Source organism: Trichoderma aggressivum (assembly GCF_033847375.1).
Source record: "Trichoderma aggressivum f. europaeum strain CBS 100526 chromosome Unknown scaffold_028, whole genome shotgun sequence".
NCBI classification, from domain to species: Eukaryota; Fungi; Ascomycota; class Sordariomycetes; order Hypocreales; family Hypocreaceae; genus Trichoderma; species Trichoderma aggressivum.
This window is the reverse complement of record NW_026946394.1, coordinates 361,543-385,040: the sequence shown is the minus strand read 5'-3', so window position 1 is coordinate 385,040 and position 23,498 is coordinate 361,543. Positions and strand designations below refer to the sequence as shown.

The 23,498-nt window shown below is 53.2% G+C and overlaps 9 protein-coding genes across 9 annotated transcripts; 5 read left to right on the top strand and 4 right to left on the bottom strand.

Moving 5' to 3' along the window:
* Positions 1-3,110: 3,110 nt before the first annotated feature.
* Positions 3,111-6,029, top strand: Triagg1_6898 (transcriptional regulator family: Fungal Specific TF; the record flags this gene model as incomplete). The annotated part of the gene is made up of 2 exons (XM_062901574.1): positions 3,111-4,201; positions 4,265-6,029. The coding sequence occupies 2 exons, from the start codon at positions 3,111-3,113 to the stop codon at positions 6,027-6,029; spliced, it is 2,856 nt and encodes a 951-aa protein (XP_062754226.1).
* An 804-nt stretch (positions 6,030-6,833) lies between these two features.
* On the top strand, positions 6,834-7,972 carry Triagg1_6897 (uncharacterized protein; the record flags this gene model as incomplete). Its single annotated transcript, XM_062901571.1, has 2 exons — positions 6,834-6,879; positions 6,954-7,972. 2 exons carry the CDS (start codon positions 6,834-6,836, stop codon positions 7,970-7,972), a joined length of 1,065 nt encoding a protein of 354 aa, XP_062754225.1.
* A 406-nt stretch (positions 7,973-8,378) lies between these two features.
* On the bottom strand, positions 8,379-9,804 carry Triagg1_6896 (CAZyme family GT15; the record flags this gene model as incomplete). Its single annotated transcript, XM_062901570.1, has 4 exons — positions 8,379-8,535; positions 8,612-9,230; positions 9,309-9,569; positions 9,657-9,804. 4 exons carry the CDS (start codon positions 9,802-9,804, stop codon positions 8,379-8,381), a joined length of 1,185 nt encoding a protein of 394 aa, XP_062754224.1.
* A 548-nt stretch (positions 9,805-10,352) lies between these two features.
* Positions 10,353-12,965, top strand: Triagg1_6895 (uncharacterized protein; the record flags this gene model as incomplete). Its single annotated transcript, XM_062901569.1, has 1 exon — positions 10,353-12,965. The coding sequence occupies one exon, from the start codon at positions 10,353-10,355 to the stop codon at positions 12,963-12,965; it is 2,613 nt and encodes an 870-aa protein (XP_062754223.1).
* A 170-nt stretch (positions 12,966-13,135) lies between these two features.
* Positions 13,136-13,909, bottom strand: Triagg1_6894 (uncharacterized protein; the record flags this gene model as incomplete). Its single annotated transcript, XM_062901568.1, has 1 exon — positions 13,136-13,909. One exon carries the CDS (start codon positions 13,907-13,909, stop codon positions 13,136-13,138), a length of 774 nt encoding a protein of 257 aa, XP_062754222.1.
* Positions 13,910-14,447: 538 nt separating this feature from the next.
* On the bottom strand, positions 14,448-16,514 carry Triagg1_6893 (uncharacterized protein; the record flags this gene model as incomplete). Its single annotated transcript, XM_062901567.1, has 1 exon — positions 14,448-16,514. One exon carries the CDS (start codon positions 16,512-16,514, stop codon positions 14,448-14,450), a length of 2,067 nt encoding a protein of 688 aa, XP_062754221.1.
* Positions 16,515-17,552: 1,038 nt separating this feature from the next.
* Positions 17,553-19,057, top strand: Triagg1_6892 (uncharacterized protein; the record flags this gene model as incomplete). The annotated part of the gene is made up of 2 exons (XM_062901566.1): positions 17,553-17,796; positions 17,856-19,057. The coding sequence occupies 2 exons, from the start codon at positions 17,553-17,555 to the stop codon at positions 19,055-19,057; spliced, it is 1,446 nt and encodes a 481-aa protein (XP_062754220.1).
* A 181-nt stretch (positions 19,058-19,238) lies between these two features.
* Positions 19,239-19,804, bottom strand: Triagg1_6891 (uncharacterized protein; the record flags this gene model as incomplete). Its single annotated transcript, XM_062901565.1, has 2 exons — positions 19,239-19,528; positions 19,597-19,804. 2 exons carry the CDS (start codon positions 19,802-19,804, stop codon positions 19,239-19,241), a joined length of 498 nt encoding a protein of 165 aa, XP_062754219.1.
* Positions 19,805-20,735: 931 nt separating this feature from the next.
* Triagg1_6890 (uncharacterized protein) lies at positions 20,736-22,966 on the top strand (the record flags this gene model as incomplete). Its single annotated transcript, XM_062901564.1, has 3 exons — positions 20,736-21,879; positions 21,930-22,462; positions 22,520-22,966. 3 exons carry the CDS (start codon positions 20,736-20,738, stop codon positions 22,964-22,966), a joined length of 2,124 nt encoding a protein of 707 aa, XP_062754218.1.
* Positions 22,967-23,498: the final 532 nt, after the last annotated feature.

Here is a 23,498-nt window from a genome sequence, read left to right as displayed (position 1 = left end):
TGCTGCTGCTGCTGCTGGATGTTCTGCACTTGCAACCGAAGAAGGCAACGAGCAATGGAGTCGCCATGCAGGGAGCAGCCTCGGGGTCTTGCGATGCAACAGAGAGCCTGTTTTTTTTTTCCAAGGACAGGTACTCGGCGTACTCGTGCGAGTACGTGCGTGCGCGCACGCGAAGCTGTACAGTACTTGTACCTAGTGCACACCACCGCGTTAGCATGGGGGAACTGCTACAAGTATGAGAGCCATGCCATGGCATCACCGTACCGTAGGCAATCGCACCGGCTTGTGAAATGTGAGATGGGCGGGTGCCCCGTGCGGCCTCGATGCTTGTATGTGCGGAATTAATGCGTGCCGTGGTTCAGGCAGGACGCCTTCGTCGATGCCGCTGCACATGCCGGCGGCAAACCAAGAGTGTGTTTTGAGCCTCTTGGCCCATCGAATCCTCGATCTGCCGGGCTGTAAGGGGGCAGTGGCACAGTTGCAGCGGCCGTGGGGGGTGGGCGTAGCCCCAGCACCAACCAACAAAGCGTCTTGAGGGCTATCGATTTGTAATGTTGTGGATATCGAGAAAAGCGTCCGTGGACGATTCGCCGGTTAGTGGTCCAAGTACGAGATGTACGAGGGGATGGAATTACGCGTACTCGTACTTGACACACGAGTGAGGTGAGTGAGATCGGCTCTCGTCAATCACTTTTTTTTTTTCCCTCTGTTAGTTTTTTTTTTTAGCTTCTGTGGCCTTACCTGACCTAGGTAGTTCGTGACTTCCCAGGTGTCTGTCCCGGCACTTGCCAGTATTGAACAATGCGCATGTCATGCCATCCATTTCCAGCACATGGAAGTCTGTGCTGCCTGCTGCTCCTGCCACCTTTGGCATGATGTACCCGTGGGAACCTGTAGGAAACATGTAGGGACCTGCAGAGCACCTCGATTCAACGTCTAAATTGTGCGACGGCCAGCGCCCAGTCTGTGTCAGACTTTGTCTAGGCAGGTACTGTACATGCTACAGTACACTCCGCAGCTGTACAGCACGAGTACTCATACAAGTACTCCGCATGTTGCAGGTTGGAGGCAGTTGATCTCCTGCCACCCTCTTCTTTTCGGCTAAAAAGAAGCGCACAGCATCAATATTATTTCAAGAGATTTTAAATTGAGGTGATTCGGCTCCTGAGCCTCGACACTGTGACATTCCACCATGTGCCCTTTTGCATCTCCCACCGACGCCTCTATCTCCGCAATACTCCGTCCATCTCCCGTCCGTCTGCTGTCGCTTCGTTGCGTTGCCTCCTGGAATTTCAATTTCCTCAGGCTGCGGGAGTGACAGACAAGACACGCCGCCACTGGAAGGGTGTGTGCGGTGCGGCTGACTTGCGTCGCTTCATCCAGTGCTGTGCGCACACCCTCCCAGCCACGGCAAACTTGTGGTGTGGACGCAATCTGTTTCCGTGCGCGCGCGCCTGTGTTCTGCTGCTTCTTTGCTGCGCGAACCACGCCGCTTCGTCATGGCCCCGGCCAGCCATCAATCCATCTAGCGCGCGACCAGGATACCCCCATTGAGTATCAAGACCGCATCTTCCCTGGGCCGAGCTGGTCTTGGCCCTCGTACGGACGCCAGCCACAGTCGCCAAATCTCCTTGCCAGATGCGCAGAGGCATACTTGTACTGTAATTCTCGTCCGAGTACCGATGCCAGACCGACGAAATCCAGCCTAGTCATTTCTCTCAATTACGCCGTAAAGAGTCGCGGGATCCTCCTTCCGGCAGTGCAGCCAGCGGAGCGCAGCGCAGTACGAGTACTCGTACAAGTACAGCGCAGGCCGTGGCAGTTGTTGGACAGCGCCGGCGAGCGAGCGGCTTATGCTGTGAGACGTTGCTGCTGGCATCTCCCCATCCGTCAGGTCAGGGCAGCTGCGTGAGGCTTATGTCCTTTGGTGATGATGCTAGCCAGGCAGCCAGGCCCTAGGCCTTCCACGCTGCTGTCATGGGCCACCAGCACCTGAGCATATCATTACGGCTCTGACCCCCAGGAAGCCCCCCATGATGGCATGACGACGACGGGTCCGTTCACTGCTAGCAGAGCCAACGATGCGCTATATCAGATTATACCCTCGTATGGGCTCCATCCTCCTGGACAAATCTGCACCCATGGTCCCGGTCTGTAGGGCCGCGGCAACAACAGCACAAGTGGATCACCACGCACGTGTGGCAAGGTGGGTTGCGACGCTCCATATCCATAAGTTCAGGTCCGGAGCGGCACTATCGAATGGTCCTTTTGGGGCTTCCTGGGCCATTGGACCCCCCCCTCTCCGGTCACTTTTGACTCAAGACTGATACCGACCAACGACCCAGCTAACTACCTAGGTAGATATGTAGTTATTTGCTTTGTATCCACCCGGCAGCACCATAGGCGTGCGCTCGTCTAGGCTTTTTGGACGAATTCCGTCCATTACAGGCCTCAGCCGTGTCCGGCTCATTGGTAACTGCCCTTGTTGGTCTCGTTTGGGGTTGCTTCGGTGTATCTGTTCCTTTTCTGCCGTTCACTTGACTGGACCCTGCTAGCTCCTCCTTCCAACCTTGCCTGTTCCTTGGGACTCTTTTTTGTGGGCAGTGGTGGCTTAAATCTCAAAAGCCACTGATACCCTCCTCCGTCGCCTCTTCGCCCGCATCTTCCCCATCTTCTCCCCCAGATTCAACAAGTCGGTAGTTACCGCTGGGCTGTTGATATCGACCTTCTTCTAAAAGATTGAGACCTGCCCACTCGCATCTGATTTCTTCATGGCCCTTTCCGTCTCGATTCCCTGGCTGGAAGAAGTGTCATAGAAGACGCCACCCACCTGATCACTTACAAGTCGGATTTGATTCACCTTACTCACTTGACCAGCAATCCTATTTTTGGGCATTTCACCAGTCGTTGGGCCCTCAAGGCTCCGCCACTCGCACGCAAACTTCCTCTTCCCTTTTCAGCTCGCGGACAGCCCGGTTGAAGATTTTAATATCTGTTGGCCGCTCCTTTCGTCGTTAGGCGCTCTTCTTTCTTTCTAACCTCACGTCTTCCTTGGACATGCAATTTTAGCAGCTACTGGTTCCTAAAAAGACAGTGATAAATTCTCCTCAATGGGTGGACTACCAGCTCTAGAATCTTTGCATCGAGCCCCCCCGCCGGATACTCCCCCCGAACTTGTAAGCCCAAGCGCAACGTCGTTTTCCTCAAGGTCATCGCCTCTAGAAGAACAAGCTGCCTGGGGCCCTCGTGCTTCAGTTCCTGTCGCTGCTGCTTCCATGTCACGCTATGGCAAGGCCTCCGTCGATATGTCTGCTGAGGGCAATACAGACGGGGCCCGAGGTCGACAGGAATCGGTTGGAACTCCGACTGCTGGACAGCAGCTTCCTTCTTTAAGCAGCCTCTTTGGTCCGCCGTCATCTATGCGACCCCTCAACTCGCCACACACGGAACGCCCTGGGATTTACCCTTCGCCTTCTCCCTTGGACAGGCCACGACTCTCTTCCAGTGGGAACTTGCTGAGCTCCTATTTCCCACAAGCTATTTCACCTTCTCAGCCGCCATCGAGAAACCCATACGAATTTGGATACAACTACCCCGAGAGACAGCCAACTCATGCTACGACATCTTCCATTCCTGTGTCGCATTCGCCCGAATACCCAAGCCTTGGCCACAGGGGTTCTGATGCCCGCTACGAACCCGAATTACCCCGGAAATGGTCCGCCTACCGTGAGGATAGCAGACATGAGTATTTACAGCCTCAGGACCAGCTGAGACCTCAATATCCCGGACCCAAAGACCCGTCCCAGGATTACTCTGAACGGCGACTTAGCCAAGTGCACAGCTCGGACACAAACACACCCTCGACTTCAGTTGCTGCAGTCACTTCTGAGATTGCAGTTTCAAAGGATGGCTTGGGCCCGAAAATCTGGACCGGCACGCATTTTCTTCCGAGATTTGTGCGGGCAGCAGAGGTGCCCGGCGAGGGCATGTGCTATTTCTACGACGACGGAAGTCACTGTAAAACAGTGATTGACGGCGAGGCGGTGAACGCTCACTGGGGCGTGACAAAGGCGGGCAAGCCTCGCAAGCGGCTGGCCATTGCATGCGTGACTTGCAGGGAGAAGAAGATCAAGTGTGACCCGGACTATCCACGATGCGTCCAGTGCGAGAAATTTGGCCGTGTTTGCAAGTTTAAGAATGCGTAAGTCCAAGAAAATCACAGATACAGCCACCTCCTCGGAGCATCGCTTACAATACCTACTAGACCCAGAGGGGGCAATAACACTTCGCCATCGACGTCTCCGGCCGAGCTCGATGACGGTCGACAGCTTGAAACCGGCGACCTACGGCGTTCGATCAGTGATGTAAGCTCTCCCGGATCACCCCGAGCCGGAATGCGGCCCGCTTCTCCAGACCGTGGATACAGCAAACGACTCAAACTTGGCCCCGAGGCATACATCCCCAACGGCGAACCACCCGCTCCCTTCAATGCTCGGATGGATTATTCTAAACCGCGAATCACTGAACAGCCACCCCCTCAGCCACCATTAATTCCCGATGAGGTTCTTGGTCGTGCTTGGAGGACGGATCCTTATGCCTCGACACCTGACTTGATCACGAACGCTTTAACCAGATTCTTCGCCAACGTTGATAATACCATGATCCTCCAATTTCTTCCCGAAGAAGCCTTCCAGCGCTGGGTCGTCTCCTCTCGTGGCCAAAAAAATCCCGAGGATTTGATGCTTTTGTACAGTACTCTGGCAGTTGGCTCTGCGCTCTGCGGTGATCCTAAGCAGATTGCTTTCGAGTATGCACAGGTGGCACACTATGCGCAAAAGATGACGGGGCTGCAGTGCCTGCAGCTGGTACAGAGCAGGATCCTTCTTGCCGTATACTATATTTCGACCTGTCGAACTCGAGAAGCCGATGAGTTGATCTCTTCTGCAGCTGCTAGTGCTGCATGCCTGCAGTTGAGCTTGGAACTGGATCACTCTAGGGAGTCGGTGATGGCTGTGTATCCTCTGGGGCTCAACAGGACTGGCTATGCTGAGGCACGCAGGAGGACTCTCTGGTCTCTATTTATTCTGGAGAGGCTCAGTGGGCTGTTCCCAGAGCGACCGGTAATGGTCAACGCGGAAGACATCTACACACAACTCCCCACTGATCTTCATTGTTTCGAGAAGCAAGTCGAGTCTCATGCGCGCATTTTCGACCCATATGGTGGCCTTGCCAAACCCGATGAGCGGTCGTCCGACGCCGGTGTCACTGGATATTATATTGAAATGGTGCACATTTGGTCGGATTGCCAAGCAGCCATCTACAGGATGGCACTTAGACGAACGTCTACCGAAACAGAGACTGCAAAGCTTCAAAATCTCATTACGAGAGCCAAGAATTGGTTTACTTCTCTACCCCCTCGCCTGGCATTTGGGGGTGCAAATCTTGAGGCGGCTGCTTTTACCAGAAGCACCGGCTCTTTCCTCAGTATGCACTTTCTTTATCATCATACTATGATTGAGTTGAACCGACATCGTCATGGAGCCGGCCAACTGCCTAAGGATGTCCAATTGGGACATTCGGCCGAATGCCGAGAGCACGCAGGCAGGGTCATTGAGATGCTAAACAGTCTGGACCGTATTTTGCGAGTCAGGTCCGCATTGCTTACGATTCCTCCTCCTGCGATGGCTGTTGCGGTCACAGAAGCCGTCGATGTTTTGACCGCAACTGGGCCCATGACTGTTCTGGGGGACGTGATTGAGCGAGTTCTAATTGCCAAGTCCGCCGTTGACAGGACGAAGAATATCTGGGAGGCCTCTTCAAAGGACCGTCTAGCCATTGACCGACGTCTACAAAAGTTGAATCGGATTCGCGAGTTGGGATCACGGCCCCCGAGTCCCATTCAAGGCTATCGGCTGCTCCCTCTGTCGGAAGATACAAAGGAAAAGGAGCTCAACCACTGGCAGATTCTAGATCCCATTGAGCAAACATTCCCAAAGGACATGGACGTGATTTATGTCGGGCTTGAATAAATCAAATCCTCGTCCACCTAGGGTCTCCAACCCCTAATATATATATATTTCCTTTTGTGTTTCGTCTTCTTTTCCTCTTCTTTTGAATATCGGCTTGTGCCTTTGGAATTAGGAATATTTTAACGTGTCATGCATGGTTTAGCGTTTTTAGATCGCTGCTCGTTTGGGCATTTCAGGAGGCATCAAGATCAGGGCAACTTGAATCGGATGACTTGGGATGAGGAGTTTGGGCATTCGATGTGTCAAGGGGGCCTTGATAGCGAATCTGTATCCTTATTGATTGGGAGTCTACAAAAACAGGATGACGCGCAACGTTGATGTATGTATGTATATATGTATATATGAGATAGCTTTTCATCTCTTGTCATTTAAGCAACAGGAGCAAAAAAGACATTGGACTCAGATGTTGGATGAGTCACGTGTCGCATCATGTGATGCATTCTAAATATATGCCAGTCAACTACCAAACTCTCTCGCAACTTAAATCCTCTGGTAGATGCATCGAATATCAGGAATCGCTTCTGACTTTTTGCCCCAGTGAATTTGCTTATTCACGGTTTGGCTTTCGTTTTAGCAAGAAAAGAAGCATTTTACTCTTTTCATTTCTTTCTTCTCAAAGAAAAAAAAAGGAAGAAACGGAGCAAGGAAGGGGCCATCACAATGTCATTCTAAGAAGAGCCCGTCTTGTTTCTCTTATTCAAACTTGATGCTCTTGATTCAGCATCCTCTCATATTGAGATTGTGGTTCTTTCAAGCAAACGCCGCTGCAGAAACATGATGTGATGAGCCGTTGTGCTTTACGAAATGACGTTCCCAGATAAGCCCGTGGCGCATCTCCTAGGCTCCAATGGTTCGTTTTTTTCTTTTTCGCTCTCATTCACCTCGGACTGGGAATCTTTTAAATACTAATCTCACATTCTCTAGGCGCCGTTCATGCCGTAGCTTATTCGGCTTCCCCTGGGAATTATATCCTCACCGGGTCGGCGGATCGTTCAATCCGGCTCTACAACCCTTTCCCCAGCACGTCTGTCCTTGAGATCCGTCCCAGCGCGAAGCCAGCTGTGCCGCAAGGACGGCTGATTCAGACGTATGCTGCGCATGGGTATGAGGTTTTGAGCCTTGCCGTCGCGTCTGACAATGAGAGCTTCGTGTCGGGGGGCGGCGACAGGGCGGTATTCTTGTGGGACGTGAGCAGGGCGGTGACGACGAGGAGGTTTGGGGGCAACGCGCAGGGCCACTCGGCCCGGATCAACTGCGTGAGCTTTGCGGGTGCGGGAGACTCGCTGGTGGTCAGCGGCGGGTTTGACACGACGGTGCGGCTGTGGGATGTGCGCAGCACCAGCTACAAGCCGATACAAGTGTTGAGCGAGGCCAAGGATTCGGTGACGAGCTTGGTGGTGAGGGGGCCCGAGGTCATCGCGGGGAGTGTGGATGGGAGGGTGAGGAGCTACGATGTGCGCATGGGAGCGTGTACTACGGATGTCGTTGGCGCAAGCGTGGTCAGCTTGGACGTTACGAAAGATGGCAAGGCGATGCTCGTGGGCTCGCTGGACAGCAAGCTGAGGCTGATGGATCGTGACAACGGCACGTGTCTCCGGGCGTACGCCGACCCGCTGTGGAAGAACGAGGATCTGCGAGTGCAGTCGCTGTTGGGCGGCAGGGAGAAGTACGTGGTAGCTGGAGACGAAATGGCGGGCGAGACAGATGCTAGCGGCTCGGGCAGGCTTTGGGCGTGGGATCTGCTCTCGGGCAAGGTGGTGGCCAAGGTGACGGTGCCGTGGGGGCCTCAAGGCCACGAGGCGAAAAAGTTGATTGGCAAAGACGGCAAGCCCAAAGTACGGAACAATGTCATCAGCTGTATGGCATGGCGGGACGGAGGCTGGGGAGACCAGTTTTGTGTGGGAGGAACGTCTGGAGTGGTGACGGTCTTTGGGGCATTATAGCGTAATACGACACATGCGATGACAACTACGGGGTTGGTAATTGTTACGATTTTTCAATTGGAATTTGTTCGTTTATTTCGTCTTCCCTAAGATGTTACACTGCGGATCATGATGTAGTTGTTCTCCAAGTATCAAGTATACACAAAGTAGCCATAAATATACTATAGCCAGCCATACCGGCGCCCAACAATAACTGTGACCAAGGGTGGGTGGAAGTCTGGCCTCCACCACAGTACTCTGCATGATAGAGCCATGGCAATATCATGAAAAGAGAATCTTTCATGTCTTGTATTTCCCGATACAGCGTGGAGTTACCGCTTGTACGGAGTACGTGTAAGTAGGTGATTGTTAGTAGGCCGGGATTGAAGTCTCATGTCTCATCCTCCCTGGCATGGAGAACCTTTTCTCAGCCCATACCGGCATATTTGAACCAGTTGGGACGGCAATCTTCTCGGTGGAGGAACGGCTCACCATCCGTTAGTCGGCCAGTGACGCAGCCCTTGCATTTGGGAGAGTTGGGGCAGTTGAAGAAGGGGATGTGCTGGTAGCCAATGTCACGGAACCTGCAAAAAATCGATAGAGTGAGTAAAAATAACCAATCCAGCTGACGACTGACTCCTTGCGAGGTAATAAACGAACCAGTGGATTTTGCTAGAATCTTCAAACAGACCCAGGGCAATGCTGTGAACGGGTGCATCGCCCCATCGCTCGTAGAAGAAGCCTCCCGCACGGTCGAGGTGCTCGAAATAGTCCTCGTAAGCCTTGCTCCTCCAGAACTCCATGTCAGCAACCTCAAAGTTGCTCCAGAAGTGGCAGGTGGAGAAGCCCTGGGCCTCTCTGTTGTGCTGCGGCCGCCGGATGTCATCGACAACCCACTTGATGGCGCTGTGCTCGTGCAGGTAGCTCGGGTGGTCGGCGAGGAACTTGGCCGTCTGGGGCCAGAGGGTGGGCAGCGTGTGCGGGTCGTCGTAGAGGGTGATTGTGAAGCCGTACGTCTTGTTGTTGTCCTGCATGTAGCGGAAGACGTCGTAGTCGACGTCGCAGAAGAAATGGACCTTGGGCTCGACGCGCCAGTAGTAGCGGACGTCCTTGAGGGCGGGATGCTTGTAGAACATGCCGCTGTTCCAGCGACACATCTGGTGGTAGGACATCATGTTGGCGTACTGGACGCCGTTCTTCTTAAGCACGGCGGCTGATTCCTCAAAGATGTCGGGGTCGATCCATGAGGGCGCGTCCCAGTGTTCCTTGGGGATGAGCTCTGTGTGATATTGGCTGCTTGTTAGTTCTGCGATGACGACCATTGCTAGAGCCGGGACAAGCAGGCATCATATCATACCGTAGTTGCACGTGGCGTTGGTCGCGGCGCTTGTCTTCTTCTTGAACTCTTCCGAGAAGGGCTTGTCGTTGAAAAAGGTCCAGGGGTAGTTGAACTTGCTGTTCCACGTCCGCTCGAGATCGACCATGGATGCCACCATGTCGTCCACCTCTTCGTTGCGGACAAGAGCTAGCAGCGTGGCGCTGACTCGGTCGGTGTCTTTGGCATCGGGCGCATATTTCGCAGAGGTTCGCACGAGAGTTCCCGCGGGTTCGCCGGTGGCTATACAGCGGGCAGATGTGTCAACAAATACAGCTTCATTTGCTTTTCCTCCTCTTGATCCCGCCACCCCGGCTGCCAGCTACTTACGATCCAAGTTGGGGTCGCGCTCAAAGTTAATGTACCGATCGCCCGGGCTGTTGTATCCAGACGAAGGCTTGAGAAGTTGATAGAGGAAGAAGCACCACAGCACGAGGGCGAGTGTGCCCAGGGCTCGAACTGGCCGGGCAATAGCCATGATGTCGAGGGGCGAATGGAGGGGGGACGATGGTTGCGAGATGCCCGATGACAAGGCTGCTGGATTAATTGGCCATGGGATCTCGTTTATGGTGCCGGAATGAAGAGCGATGAGGATTGGGTTGGTCTTGAGCAGATTGGTGGCGACGGCCTATCCGATGTGGCCGGGCATCCAGTCTCCCTCTGTGAATGTCGCTATTCGAGCATCGCCAGCAATTGAAAGGGGGCCAGGCGCTTGTTGCTTTATGCCGCCAGACGCTAGAAAATTGCCCTGCCGATAAGAGGTTCAGTTCCGTCAATTAGTTGATGCTCCCCCCCACAGACGCGCTGGAGACGCGCTAGAGGGGGGCCCGTTAAGTGCAGTTGTCGTGCACTAACATACCTGAGCCAAACCACTGGCTTCAGCACATGCAACAGCTTGAAGCTTCCATCCAAACTCGCCTCTAAATATCTCGAACATCCATATCCAACTCCTGCATGGCCCTCGATTGTGCGTCTCCATCAGCTCCGGTTGGCCGCCACTGCTGCTAAAGATGCCAACGGTTGGCAATGGCCTACGCCGCACAACTTGGAGCCCTCACTGAGGAGCTCATCGAAGCTGCCACGGGCATTCCCAGCAAGACACGAACCAGGCGATACAAAATCCTTTACGATGCCACGCTGCAGAAAATCAAGTCGCAGGCATACCTCCGCATCAACCAATTCGACGTCTGGCACACCCTCGACGGGCTGGAAGAGCGCTTCCGCGTTAACAACCGAGATGACCTGGCCGACGAGTTCCGCGATAGCCTGGATAGGCTGGAAGAACATGCCACCAGGTGGCACCCAGAGATATTGGCTCTGCTTCTAGGATTATCCGATCAACCGACCTTCAAAACAAAGCTTAGTGATCTAGACGCCGTACGACTGCGTGAGGAGGAGCAGGCAGAAACCTTTAGCTGGGAGGATGTTGCTCGGGAGGATGGCTGGGCTGAGGATGAGAATCTGTGGCAGTCGATCGATTACGGGCGCGATTCAGAAGACGAAGTTGTCCAAGAAGAGCCGGACGACGAAACCCTCATCGAGGTGCCGCTATATCACCCTTACGACACAGATCTTAGCCTGCACAAAAAGGGGAGAACCGCCACTGACTGCATCATCCAACCAGAGGACACAGAGTTACTAAAGGCTCTTCAGTCGGCACAGAAATGGCGGACCGAGGTGCCTCAGAAGGACGACATTGGGACCGTTCAGAAGATTTCCATTTCAGAGACGCACATTGTCAGGGAAATCCTCTCCATGCTGCAAGGGTTGAAAACCACCCTTTTCAACGAAAATACTGGCTTGCCGGAACCAAACTTCCACATGCAACACGTCGCTTGGGAGACGTACAAGTCTGTGATACACACCATTGCAGAGTCCGGCTGGCGCATCCTACTACTTCGGAGGTTCGTTAGCCACCCGCAGGCCATTCCGCATCTCCAGGCGTTTCAAGACTGCATTGCAAAGCGGCTTCGAGAGTTCGATGCCAAGCTCTCGCAGATCGAAGCTCGCTTTGCTGCTCCCACGTCCGACGTCATGTTCACCCTATTGTCTGTCCACGGCGAAATCGCGTCTTGGCTACAGCCCCTGCTTGTGCTGTCCAACATCATCGCCCAGATTCAGGAAACGTCTAGGTCGGACACGTTCCGGTATCTTGAACTCCTGTACGACGAAACCACACTGGCCCAGCTAAAGGATGACATGTCCACGTACGAGTTTCTGGCCCGGATCTTTCTCGAGTGTTTTCAAGTTTACATTCGCCCGATTCGGCATTGGATGGACGAAGGGCGCATCTCATCAGAAAACGAAATCTTCTTCATCTTTGAAAGCCCGACCAAAGTGCCCATGAGCAACATATGGCAGTGTCGATTCAAGCTCCGCCAAACGGCAGAGGGCACGCTGCACGCTCCAAAGTTTCTTAAGCCTGCCGCTCATCGGATATATAACGCGGGAAAGAACATTGTCGTGTTGCGGCTCCTGGGTAAATACGACCCGGGTAACTCTTCCATCGTCGAGGAGCCGTCCTTGGACTTTGAGCATGTCTGCCCGGAGGGCCTCGGTCTGGCTACGTTCCCAGACCTCTTTGGCGCGGCTTTCAACCGATGGATCCAGAGCAAGTACCGAAAAACTTCTACTACCCTGAAGGATGCGCTCTTCGAGACATGCGAGCTCTCTTCGTCACTGGATGCACTCCAAGCGCTGTATCTCATGTCGGACGGGTTTGCCACGGCATCTTTTACGGACCACCTGTTCGACAAGCTGGAAAACCTGAACCCAGTCTGGTATGACCGGTTTGCTCTTGCGGGAACTGCCCAAGATGCCTTTATGCCGCTCGTTGATATAAGCCGCCTATCTGTGAGCGTCAGCGTTCAGGGCACCCGCATGACGGTGACAGATGCCCGAGGCTCGATGAGAGCCGCTCTGCCGTATCTCAAGATCGACTACAGGCTTGCGTGGCCAGTCCAGATTGTTGTCTCCGAAGAGAGCATGGGCAACTATCAATCCATCTTCACGCTGCTACTGCAGCTGCGACGAGCTATTCACATCCTCCACAAACCCAAGATCCTCGACAACCACACGACCGATGACGAAAACTGGGACGAGCGTGCTTTGTTCTACACCGCTCGTAGAAATCTGCTGTGGTTTTGCACGACTCTTCAATCATACCTGGCAACGCTTGTTCTGGAACCCAATGAGCGGGGAATGCGACGTGAGCTCATGGCGGCTGAGGATGTTGATTCGATGATTTCGGTCCACGCCACGTACCTAGAGCAAATGATTGAACAAGCCTGTCTCGGAAGTAAGATGAAGCTGATTCGGGGGCGCATCCTCGACATCTTGGATCTCGCCATTCAGCTGGAACTGGCCAGAGAGGGGAAAGCTGCAAGGGATGGGTCTGAGCCGTCTCACTTGTTTAGGCAGGAGGATGAAAGCAGCGAGGGCGTGGTAAGAGAGGATGGACTCGACGCCGAGGCTTATATACAAGTGTTGGAAGAGATCAAGGCCGACTTTGATGGGCATTTGAGCTTCATTTGCTCGGGGCTGAAGGGTGCTGCGAGGGCCTCGAGCGATACTCAGTCTGCGAAGTGGGACATTTTGGCAGATATGCTGCAGGCGGGCCATAGCAGAAACAGGAGATGATGGGATATCAGCATTGGTAGAGAAAGGGGGGGGTTGATGAGACGATGAGTAGAAAGATACCCTTTTAGATCAATTGTCCAATGGACAGGTCATTCAAGAAGACGTCACATTACATGTTTGAGATGGTTCTCATTGTTGTTTTTTTCTCTCTCTTAAGCTTTCATCCCCCTCTATCTGAAGCCCTTGTTGAGTTGGTCCGCGATGAATTTCATAATGGGAAACATTTCGTCTCTGTCCCTCGGCATAGCCACTTCCCTTCTCTTCCAATTCACGACCCTGACATCCTTAAACTCTTTCTTCACAGCGTCCGCCTCATCCTCACTCAGCTGGCACACCAGCACCGGAGTATCGCTCTTTTCGCGGCTGCTCAACGAGGGAACCATGGACTGCGGCAGCGGTCCACCAATCGAAACGACGCCTTTGCACGTCTTTCCAAACTTGTTCCTCGTCGTCTCATCGCCATCCGAGACGTCGATTATGCGTTCTACACTTCGTAACCTTGACGCCAATCCCAACGCCAAAGACGCGCCCTGTCCGAAGCCGAAAAACAGAACATCGTTCATCTCCCATCCGCACCGGTCAATCAGCGTGTCTTTAACCAGCTTCTGCATGACCAGCCGCGAAGCCTTGTCGAAGCCCGGGTCCGGGTCCAGTTCGCCCGTGTTAGTGTCGACGCTCAGGTCATCGCCCCAGTGGAAATGCTGCTGCTGGTCCCCGGCGAAGGCGGCCGGGAGCGGGGATGTGCCGCGGACGGAGATGGCGAGGACGCCGGGGAGGGACATGTTGCGGGCGAAGGTGGCAAAGGGGAGTTCGTGGTCGCCGAGGCCGTGGAGGAGGATGAGGATGGAGGTTGTTGATTCGGGCGGGGAGGGGAAATGGAGTTTGTGGGGGAGGATGGGGGAGAGGGGGGAGAAGTCTGCTTCTGTGGGGATTCTGGGAGGCATTGATGGGGGATGATGATGATGATGATGAGAGGGTTTTCTGAGTGTCTGTTTTCTGTTTTGGTGTTTGATGGTGGTTTTTTGCTGTGGTGGTTGCTGGGGTTGAGAATTGAGGTAGTGGGGAGTGGTTGTTTCACAAAGACTGCCGGCGAGATGAAAGTTGAAAGCTGAATATTCGTTCAAGTGACCCGAGGTTGGCGTTTTCTCATTCTTGATAATTTCACTCGGTATGTATTGTTCAAGCTGTATGATCCAAGGTCAAGATGCCGGTGAAATCTAAAGCGGCATCTCACCAAGGCATTCACGGAGCGGAGCATTGTCCCGGCGCCGGAGGATCCACTAAAACTCCATGATTCGTGACAAGCATCAGAAAAGCAGAATCAATCATATCATGTAATCTGTCATTTATCCAGAGACTGCTTCTATACAACCTACGACATATATAGATATGGATATATATATATATATCAAACCACAATGCAAAGCTCGAGGAATCCAATATAAACAAACATCAAAAAAAGACGCAACAAGGGAAAAAAAATCATCGTCGGACTATGTGCTCCTGGGCGTCCCTGGCCTTGACGCGGGACGGCCCGGCCTTCATCCGCGTCCACTCGCCTTCGGCCGACCAGATGCCGGCCTTTGTATAATCCCCGCTCGAGCTTCCTAGCATGTATGCAAATCTAAAGTACTCGGGCAGCCCGAGGGTGCCGTTTCTAGACCAAATAAAGCTGTCTTGTCGGTCGATGATGTCGTCGAAATAGCCCCGGAAGCGCTCTACGTCATTAACAAGAATGCTGATGCCGTCGTAGATGTTGCTCGGCGGCTGGTTCCAAGTGAAGGTGATGTTGGAGGGGCTGTGCGGACCCTCCCCGATGTATATGACGGGCTGGGGGATGGTCGGGAGGAGAGATCCCTTTTGTGCGTCTCCCTGAAGGGCCGCGGGCGTTTCCAGCACGGGGTCGAAGCCCCAGCGGGCGATGCCGTTGATGAACAGCCCGATCAGGAGGCCCTGGTAGAGCAGCGCCGGCCGAGTCTGCAGACTCGTGCCGGGCAGCAGCAGCAGCGCCAGGATGTAGTGGTGGAGGCGCAGCGAAAGCCCTGGGAGCGTCAAGGAGATGAGGATGCTGAAGATGAACAGGGCGTATAGCTTAATGTACGGGATAAACCGACCCTCTTGTCTAAAGAAAAACACCTGCGAGAGGATGATGAAGAACAAGATGATGACAATGGTGGCCAGAGCCGCTCTAGCCCCAGGCTGCTGATCAAGATCATGCTTATTGAGACGCTGGATGGGGATAAAGTCCAGCGTGTAGTTGGTGAGAGCGCCCACCCAGCAGGCGCCCAACCAGAGGACCGTCTTTTCAATCTGCGCAGTCAGATGTTTCAGCGTGCGGCGGACGCCCATCTTGTCGTACATGACCCATGCGCAAAACATGGCGGGAAGAAACTTGCCCAGGATGGTGGAAAACAGACCCGTCACCGTGGAATGCCCCGGCTGGTCGAGGGACATGCCGACTGCGAAGAACATGCCGGTGAAGGTGGGGAAGAAGAAGAGAGCCGGCGAGGTTGTGCAAAGCGACAGCACGCCAGTGAAGACGGCCGAAAGAGCCAGGATGGACCATCGCTCGTCCTTGGCCCTGCACTTGATGTCGGGAACGAACCGGAACGCCAGAGGGAAGTACGAGTCGAAGGGGACACTGAGGATGCCATGCCGCTGAGAGCTGACGAACTCTTGGTGCTGGCCAACAAGCTCGACGACGCCGCAGCCGCCCTTGCGATTGGGGAAGAGACCCGCGTGAATCGCCGAAGCGCAAATGTACGAATCGCCGCGATAGGTGGCCAGCTCGGGATTGACGTCGCTGGACGGGCCTCCGATGACCATTGGCCGGTAAATCACCTCTTGGTCACCAACGGCCCTGGGATTGAGGACGTGGTAGCTCTCGCACGAGGCCGGGCACTGGAAGGCGAAGCCGCTGCCATTGAAGGGCCTGCAGTCGTTTCCGTCCAAGCCGCATCCATTGCCCGCGCTCCAGTACGTGTCGCCGCAGCTGATGGGCTGCGACTGGCCCCATCCCGCGACGGTCGAGGCGATGGTCTCCTGGCGCTTGACGAGCACAAACGTAACGACCCAGATGGAAAAGTAGAGGAAGATGGCCCAGAGGCGGTAGGCCCTAGGCAGGAACCGCTCCACGAGATACAGCGGATACTCTTGCACGGCCGGGAAGAAGGGCTTGATGCGGTACGGCTGCGGATTGGGCGGGCCTTGCGCCCATTTGCCAAAGGCGGCCAGGACGCGGCGGACGGGGTAGGGAATCTTGCGCCATCGCTTGGACGAGCGCTCGTCCTGGATGAAGCGCGGCGTGGGCGCATTGCCGTCGCTGCTGCTGTTGTCGTCGATGACTTCGAGCGTCGTGGTGCCGCGGCCGGCTGGAGCGGTAGCGGCCTGGACGGGGATCTCCAGCGGCGCATCGGGATGGTCAGTTTCGGTTTCAGTGACGGTGGACGCAGCGCCAGCGCCAGCGCCGGAATCGTTTCGCTCCGGGTCGTCCTTCATGAGTGGCTCGCTCTCATCGTTGTCGTGGTAAGGCTTGAACGGTCTCACCATGGTTGAGGCACAGTCCTCAAGGACTCGTATTGATCGACTGAATGGCCTTGGTAGGGCACAGCACGGGGGAATTTGCCTGTAACGTACTAAAGCTTGCAGCGAACAAAAGGTCAATCCAACTGCCACTAAACCGATCCCAAACGCGGCCGCTCAGCCTCTAAATACGGGGGGTTGATGTGGTGGGTCGCCGGAAGCTCGGGAGGTTTGGAGATGGGAGCAAGTAAAAGGACGGAGCAGGCGGCACGCGGCTGGGCTTGATGGGGCGTGATTGGATGAGAAGCTGTTCTCGTTTGGCCTGGGTTTGGGGGATATCACGCGCGAATTGAGGTCTGTTAGCAATCGCGAATCGCAGAGGTCGGGGGACAATCGTGTTTGCAGCTGATGATGCTATTGAGCAATTGTCGAGGGCACACAGGGCGCAGGCGACGCTCTTGATTCGGTGGTTGTTCATTCAATGGGTGACGGATGCGTTCATGCACATGCCGCTGAGGGCTTCAATAAACTCCCGGAGATGCTAAAAGGAGAACAGCAGGCGGGCTACGGGCATCTGCAGCACACGGCTATATGGTCATGTGGATACGATTGAAGTTTCTCTCTCGGCAAATCCTCTAGCTTCATCTCGCTACCAGAAAGGATGCGTATTCTCAGCTCCGTTCAATGTCGTCTGGAGCAAAGGGGTCCATCTCTTTGAAGATTCGGGATTCAGACAAGCGCATGTGCTAATTGTCGGACAAACATCGGCAAGAGATAAGACGAAGTAATGTGTCTTATCAGTCAGGCACCGCAGCCAGGATGAACTGTCGAATACGGGCCATGAGTTGGTGCTCCATATCACAAAGATTGTGGGATTCCATCATCTATCGTTTGGGCGTTTGATGCATAGACTATACAGTTGATGAGGCTTCCTTGTCAAGACGCATCGTGACTTTTTTTTCCATAGCCCTTTTGCTTCATAGATTCATTCGCAGGTCACTTTTCTCACCTCTTAATTTTTTTTTCTTCTCCCACTCCCCAACCCTAGAGGGGTGGCAATTCAAAATGAGCGATCCATGTCTTGAGAACTCTTCCGACATGTCTGGCCGCAAACTCTTCGACCTCATAGGCACTGCCGCCGCCGATGGCTCTGCCGCCCGTCTTGGAAAGTTGACTTTTCCCGGCAAAAGGGTCGTCGAAACACCAAACTTCTTCGCAGTCACATCTCGCGGGGCAATTCCCCATCTCACCCCCGACAACTTCAAGAGACATACGTCTGTAAGCGGAGTGTACATGGCGCTGGAAGACTGTGAGTCATCAAATCTGCATTGACTCATGACGAGGTTGTTGGCTGATTATAACTGGTAGTTATTGAGAAAAAGGAGCCTCCTATTCAGCACACACCCAGCGGAGATGGTTCACGCCGGTTGCATAGATTTACAGCCCTGCCGTCAAACACTCTTTCAGTACTTGGTCCACGACGGAATCCGGCAGTTACAACTCCGTTTGGAAATACGCCCAAGGCTCTCGCCGTCTTCACTTCAACTGGATTCCGCAATGTGACGATACCTGAGTTTACATCTTACGTCCAGTCGCTGCAACCCGATATCGTGCTGCCAATGGCCGACTTGCCGCACACCAGCGCGACACCCTCGTCCAAGAAGCTGGTACGAATGACGGAACGGACAGAAGTGTGGTTGGACGAATTCCTAGGCAAGCTTGCATCGTCTAAATCTACAGATTCCTTGGATAGCTCCGTGTTTGCCCCAGTACTTCCAGTCGAGTATCCCATCCAGTGGGACTATCTGAGACATCTATCGGAAGATGTGCTTGAGAAATTAGATGGCCTGGCCGTTTACGATGCAAACCTGCTTCCCGAACTTGTCAACTATCCTCCGTTGGCACCTCTTCCCAAGTTATGCATGGATCCTCCCAAGACTCCACAAGAGGTCCTGCGTCAGATTTCCCTTGGCATCGACATCTGTACACTGTCGTTTACGAATAGCACTTCTGATGCTGGCGTTGCCATGACATTCTCTTTCCCACCACCCAATGTTGATGAGGTGCGACCTCTCGGAATCAACATGTGGTCTCCAGAGCACAGCGCAGCCGTTGTACCCTTGGTAGAGGGCTGCCAATGCTACGCTTGTTCGAAACACCACAGAGCCTACTTTCACCACCTACTCAATGCTAAGGAGATGCTGGGTTGGAACCTCCTACAGATCCACAACCATCACGTCGTTGATGAGTTCTTCGCCGGCGTTCGCGAGTCCCTTGCCAAGGGACAAGCGGTATTCGAGGAGGAAGCGCGTCGGTTTACTGCTTCATATGAGCCTGTGTTTCCTGAAGGCACTGGTGAAAGGCCCCGGGCGAGAGGATATCACTTTAAGAGCGAGGCCAGTGCGGATAAGATCAACAAACCGTCTTGGAAAGATTTAGAAAAGGGAGAAGCATCTGCACAGATTACGAGTCTTGCTGAGAGCAATACACCTAGTGAGGAGAGCCAAAATGCTACGCCGGCGGCGGTGGTTAATGTAGAAGAGGCTGCAGCAACGTTGAGTATAAATTAGCATGAATAGACTAGAAACGAGCTAAATGACAAAAGGACAAAAGGTGGCAGTGTCTTAAAGGCATTATGTGAGTTTTTGGTGACTATCTGAATAGTAGGTTTTACAAGAGATTAAGGAAGCACAAAGCGAGTGTCCTTTTAATTTACGTATCAACTTTGACCTTGACCTTGGGCTATTGTTTTTATGCTGCCACAACCGTCTCTGCCTTGCCACATAAGTGATTTCCAGTTTGCAAGAATTCACTGGCAATGTCGAGATTGTGGATGACGCGATGGACCGTGGTGAAATCACGACCCGAATCAATCCACACAGCCCCGACCAGCGCCTCAGCGGTGGAGGCGCCTGTGCCAGGAGATATGACACCCTTTTGACCTGGATGCAGCTTGACAAATCGACCGATTTCCCATTTCTTCAGCGTTTTGCTCAATGCGATATTCGAGATTTCGGCCACACACAGTTGATGGCAGCTCTCTGCAAGTTCAAATCAGCTTGGAAGAGAATTCAAGGTGGTTCATGGATCATAGGCATGGGAAGCTCACGGGTAGTTTTCCCGTCAACGATGCCATCGTCGACTACGGCGAGTCGGAGGACGGCGTCCCCAATCATGGCCAGACCTTTATTTCCATGTGCTCTTGGGTTCTGGCGGGTTGTTCCCGGGTCTGTGCCTGGGGCCCGGAGAGCTTCCTCGAGAAGTTTGGAGTCTCGAAACTGGTACTGGAGGATGTCTTGTACAGTTTGATTAGACATGCTGGAGGGGAACTGTATGAAGGCACTCAAATTCTAGCCTTTTTTTTTTTTTTTTTTTTTTTTTTTTTTTTTTTTGTGTGTGTGGCATTGTGCCATCAGTCCTCCCCTCTCTCCTCGATTGCACAAGAGGGTTTATATGGGGTTTCCATGTAAGTGAGTGCATTCCAGAGAGATGGAGAAGAAGATGGTCGTTGGAGTATGAAGCATTCCAGCCCCCTCAACAAAGGAGAGCGGTAGTTACTGCATACATGTGAATTACTGTATCTTGACGTCAGCAAAGCTTCCAATTGCAAGGCATCTCAACTGATGATTCGCTCAGTTGGCTTTTACAACAGCCACTTGCATATATCCGACTAAACGGCGTGATGAGCCAAGATTAGATAAAGTGAATAGAGGCAACCAAACACATCAGATGGTCTGCTGATGCAACAGGATTATAACATTAAATGAGGTAGGAATCAACTGAAGAGCTGCTGGTAGGCGATAACGTTACCACTAATGTGCCTCCAGATGGGCGCCTAATAGCTGTGCGAGACCCTTAGTCAGAAAAAAGCCCGCTAGAACAACTGCTATAATCTTCTTTAGGATATCATCTGGCCACCCAATTGACTACAGCAACCTTCAAGCCATAACATCCCAACTCACCGGTGAAATGGACGACTTCACAGCTGCCTCTGGTAGTGATTTGCAGCTACCCGGGGACTTCTATTCTGACCCGGCAAACTTCTTTAATGTTATCGGCCGGCCTACTCCGAAGCTGCCATCCGTAGCCTAAATTCGTGCGGAAGCCAAGGAGAAGGCAACCGCAATATTCTTCCACTACGACCTGCTGCACGGGATTCTCCAGAGGCACGAATCTACCATCAGGAAAAGATGGGTCAAGAAAACCAGACAGCAGAGGATTCTAATCTTAGCAAAAGCGTGGCCGGGAATGCCGTCCAGTCATCGCCCCGATTATGAAGCTTTCCGGAGAGCAGGACGTCTGCCGCACCTTGGAGCCAACCCGGCCACGAGCGGCTTCATGTGGCCTTGCATCAATCAGGAGGACCTGCTGCAGACGCAGTCGCTTCCACTAATGCTGAATGCGAGAGGGAGGGAGCTCCCTTCTAGTTTTGCGGCAGCGGATTTGGAAGCTATGCACTTGGGCATTGTATGCGAGGCAATCGAGCGGAGCTTTCTGAACGAATATACGATGATATTGAATGGGGTGACGGCCGTGGAGGAATACGGACGACTGCTCTCGTGGGATGACCATGCGGACGCCTTCGACTGGATGAATACTCAGAAGCAATTCAGTCCAGGTGATGGCCTTATCGTTCTCCAAGCTCAGGACAGGCTGATGAGATTTCTTGTGGACTGTTGCCAGAGCATACTTCATGATATTGACAAGGACCAGCTAACAAACAACGTATACCCTATCCAGCCAGAGCCGCCTTTAAAGACGGAGAGCGAACTGAATGGCTTCGAGTCGCTGGCCTTGATGGCTGCCGAAGCACCTTACCGAGTCCCGGCCCAGCTTGACATGAAACGTGTTGAATCACTACTGGCAGCAAAAGCTCAGGCAGCCGAAGACCACCTTTGGGCTTTACGGGAGGACCCTGATTACTTTCGCCAGCATCTCTTAGACGCAAGGGAGCATCGACAAGAATTAATTCCAGACACCCTTGACCACACCCATCCGACTCTAACCCCAGGTCGCGAGCACATCTTTTGGGCACGCGTGATTGGCAATGCCATATTCAATGCTTACTTTGACCTCGAGCTCTTCTCGGAACTCCACTACCAAGTACAAGGATTGGTTACTTTGCAGGAGAGGTACAAATCGGACATTTCGCCAATGGAAGACCTCCCTGAAGAATACCTACTCGCCCTGTTAAAGTTCCGCCATTTCCTTAACCAGGCAATCAAAGGACCCTTGGCACAGCTGAAACAGACCGTAGTGGCATCTCCACCGATGCGAAGGTTTTATGTTCGCTATCCGCCAATCGACAACGCTTCGCCTAACATCGGCATCGTGTCAAAAGGGCTCAAGATGAATAAGGTCGTGGCCAGCTTACCTACCTGCTTCGAACGCTGTGGGAGGATGGCCATAACCTCTTCCTCCTTAGGTTGCCGTGCGTGGTAGATGAACTAAAGCGTCTCTTGCTCGCCGAGCCGACGGCGAGCGATCTCATCTCTAGCACTGTCGCGAGCATCATTGGCAACGCCTCTATCATTTCCCAGTGCCTTCACCAACCTGACGTATATCAGCCATGGGCCCGCAACTTTGAGGACGAAGCCGTGAGTGTGCAAGATGACCTGGAGAAAGCCTTTGCCACCAAGAGCAAACCGTGGACCCAAATGCTTGCCTGCCTGAAGGATGTGAACCTGAGCAAGGTAGTAGAGCTCGGGAAACCGCTGCTTGGAAAGTTTATATATCCCTTTGACAAGCGTCGAACAAAGGAGAATGTGGAGAAGCTACGCTTGGCTGAGCAGAATCTTGATAGATTTTGGGCCCAAGTTGACAGCTTAATGTTTTCAGGACCTGGGATAGAGCTGGGGTCCGCTGCGCAAAGGCTCCTTTCGCAAGCCCATCTTTTGCAGCGGACTCCGGAATGGGTCGAGCAGCCAAAGCCTCGGGTCGCTGGAGCTCCTGCTGTTGAACAACCGCTCTCGCCCGTATGCTTCAATCTATGGGATGATCAAGCTCACGGGCGGGCAACGGCCGGCACGTAGACGCAGACGAAGCCGACCAAAGCTAAAGTGAAGACTAGAGGCGTGGCAGACCAGCAGGCAGACCAGCAGGCAGACCAGCAGGCATTGGAGAGCATCCAAACCAGTCGTGAGGAAGAGGAGGCCAAACTTCAACCCTGCTTCAGAGTTGACAATCGCGCGCTAAAGGTCTTCCGCACATTATTCTTCAATCCTGATGCTACATCCACACCTGGAGAGGTACCTTGGTATGACTTTGTACATACCATGACTTCGATCGGCTTTATGGCGCAGAAGCTTTACGGATCAGTCTGGCAGTTCTCTCCCACAAGCTATGATGCCAAAGCAAGCATTCAGTTTCACGAGCCACATCCCAGAGGCAAAATGTCTTTCATGGTCGCTAGACGCCAAGGTCGGAGACTTGCACGGGCGTATGGTTGGACCGGAAGCATGTTCATCTTGAACAAATAATTACAATCAGACTGGGAGATTAGTTAAACAGCTTTACTACACTAATCGCTGGCTTTGGCATCATAGCTTGTGGTTGAAGTGTTGAGGACGGTGCTATGTATATCTGCTCCTAAATCAACCCTTTTTATTAATGCCGTTATCTTCTGCATTACTGTTCTATTACTTCCACCAAGTACTTGCTTATAAACTGCCTCTGTAAACATTTGCAGCTGTATTAGGTAGAGTAAATCCGGTGGGGTTGAAGGCCTGTACCGCACACGCTATGGCGACCCATAGATGCACAGTCTCGTACACCCATGGGTCGCTTTACAACTTTGATCCATACATGAAGGGAGCAACGAGATTTTTTGAAATAAAAGAAAAGAAAAGAAAAACACGACAACGACGAGGACGATGGTCAACCATGTGGCCTCAATCTTACGCCTCAAAGGCTGCCAGCCGGGCTCTGTCCGAAAAGAACTCGTCCTGAATCAAGCTTGGACCAAGGTTCAACATCAAGACTATCGACTCATCAGATGGACCAAACTCAGAG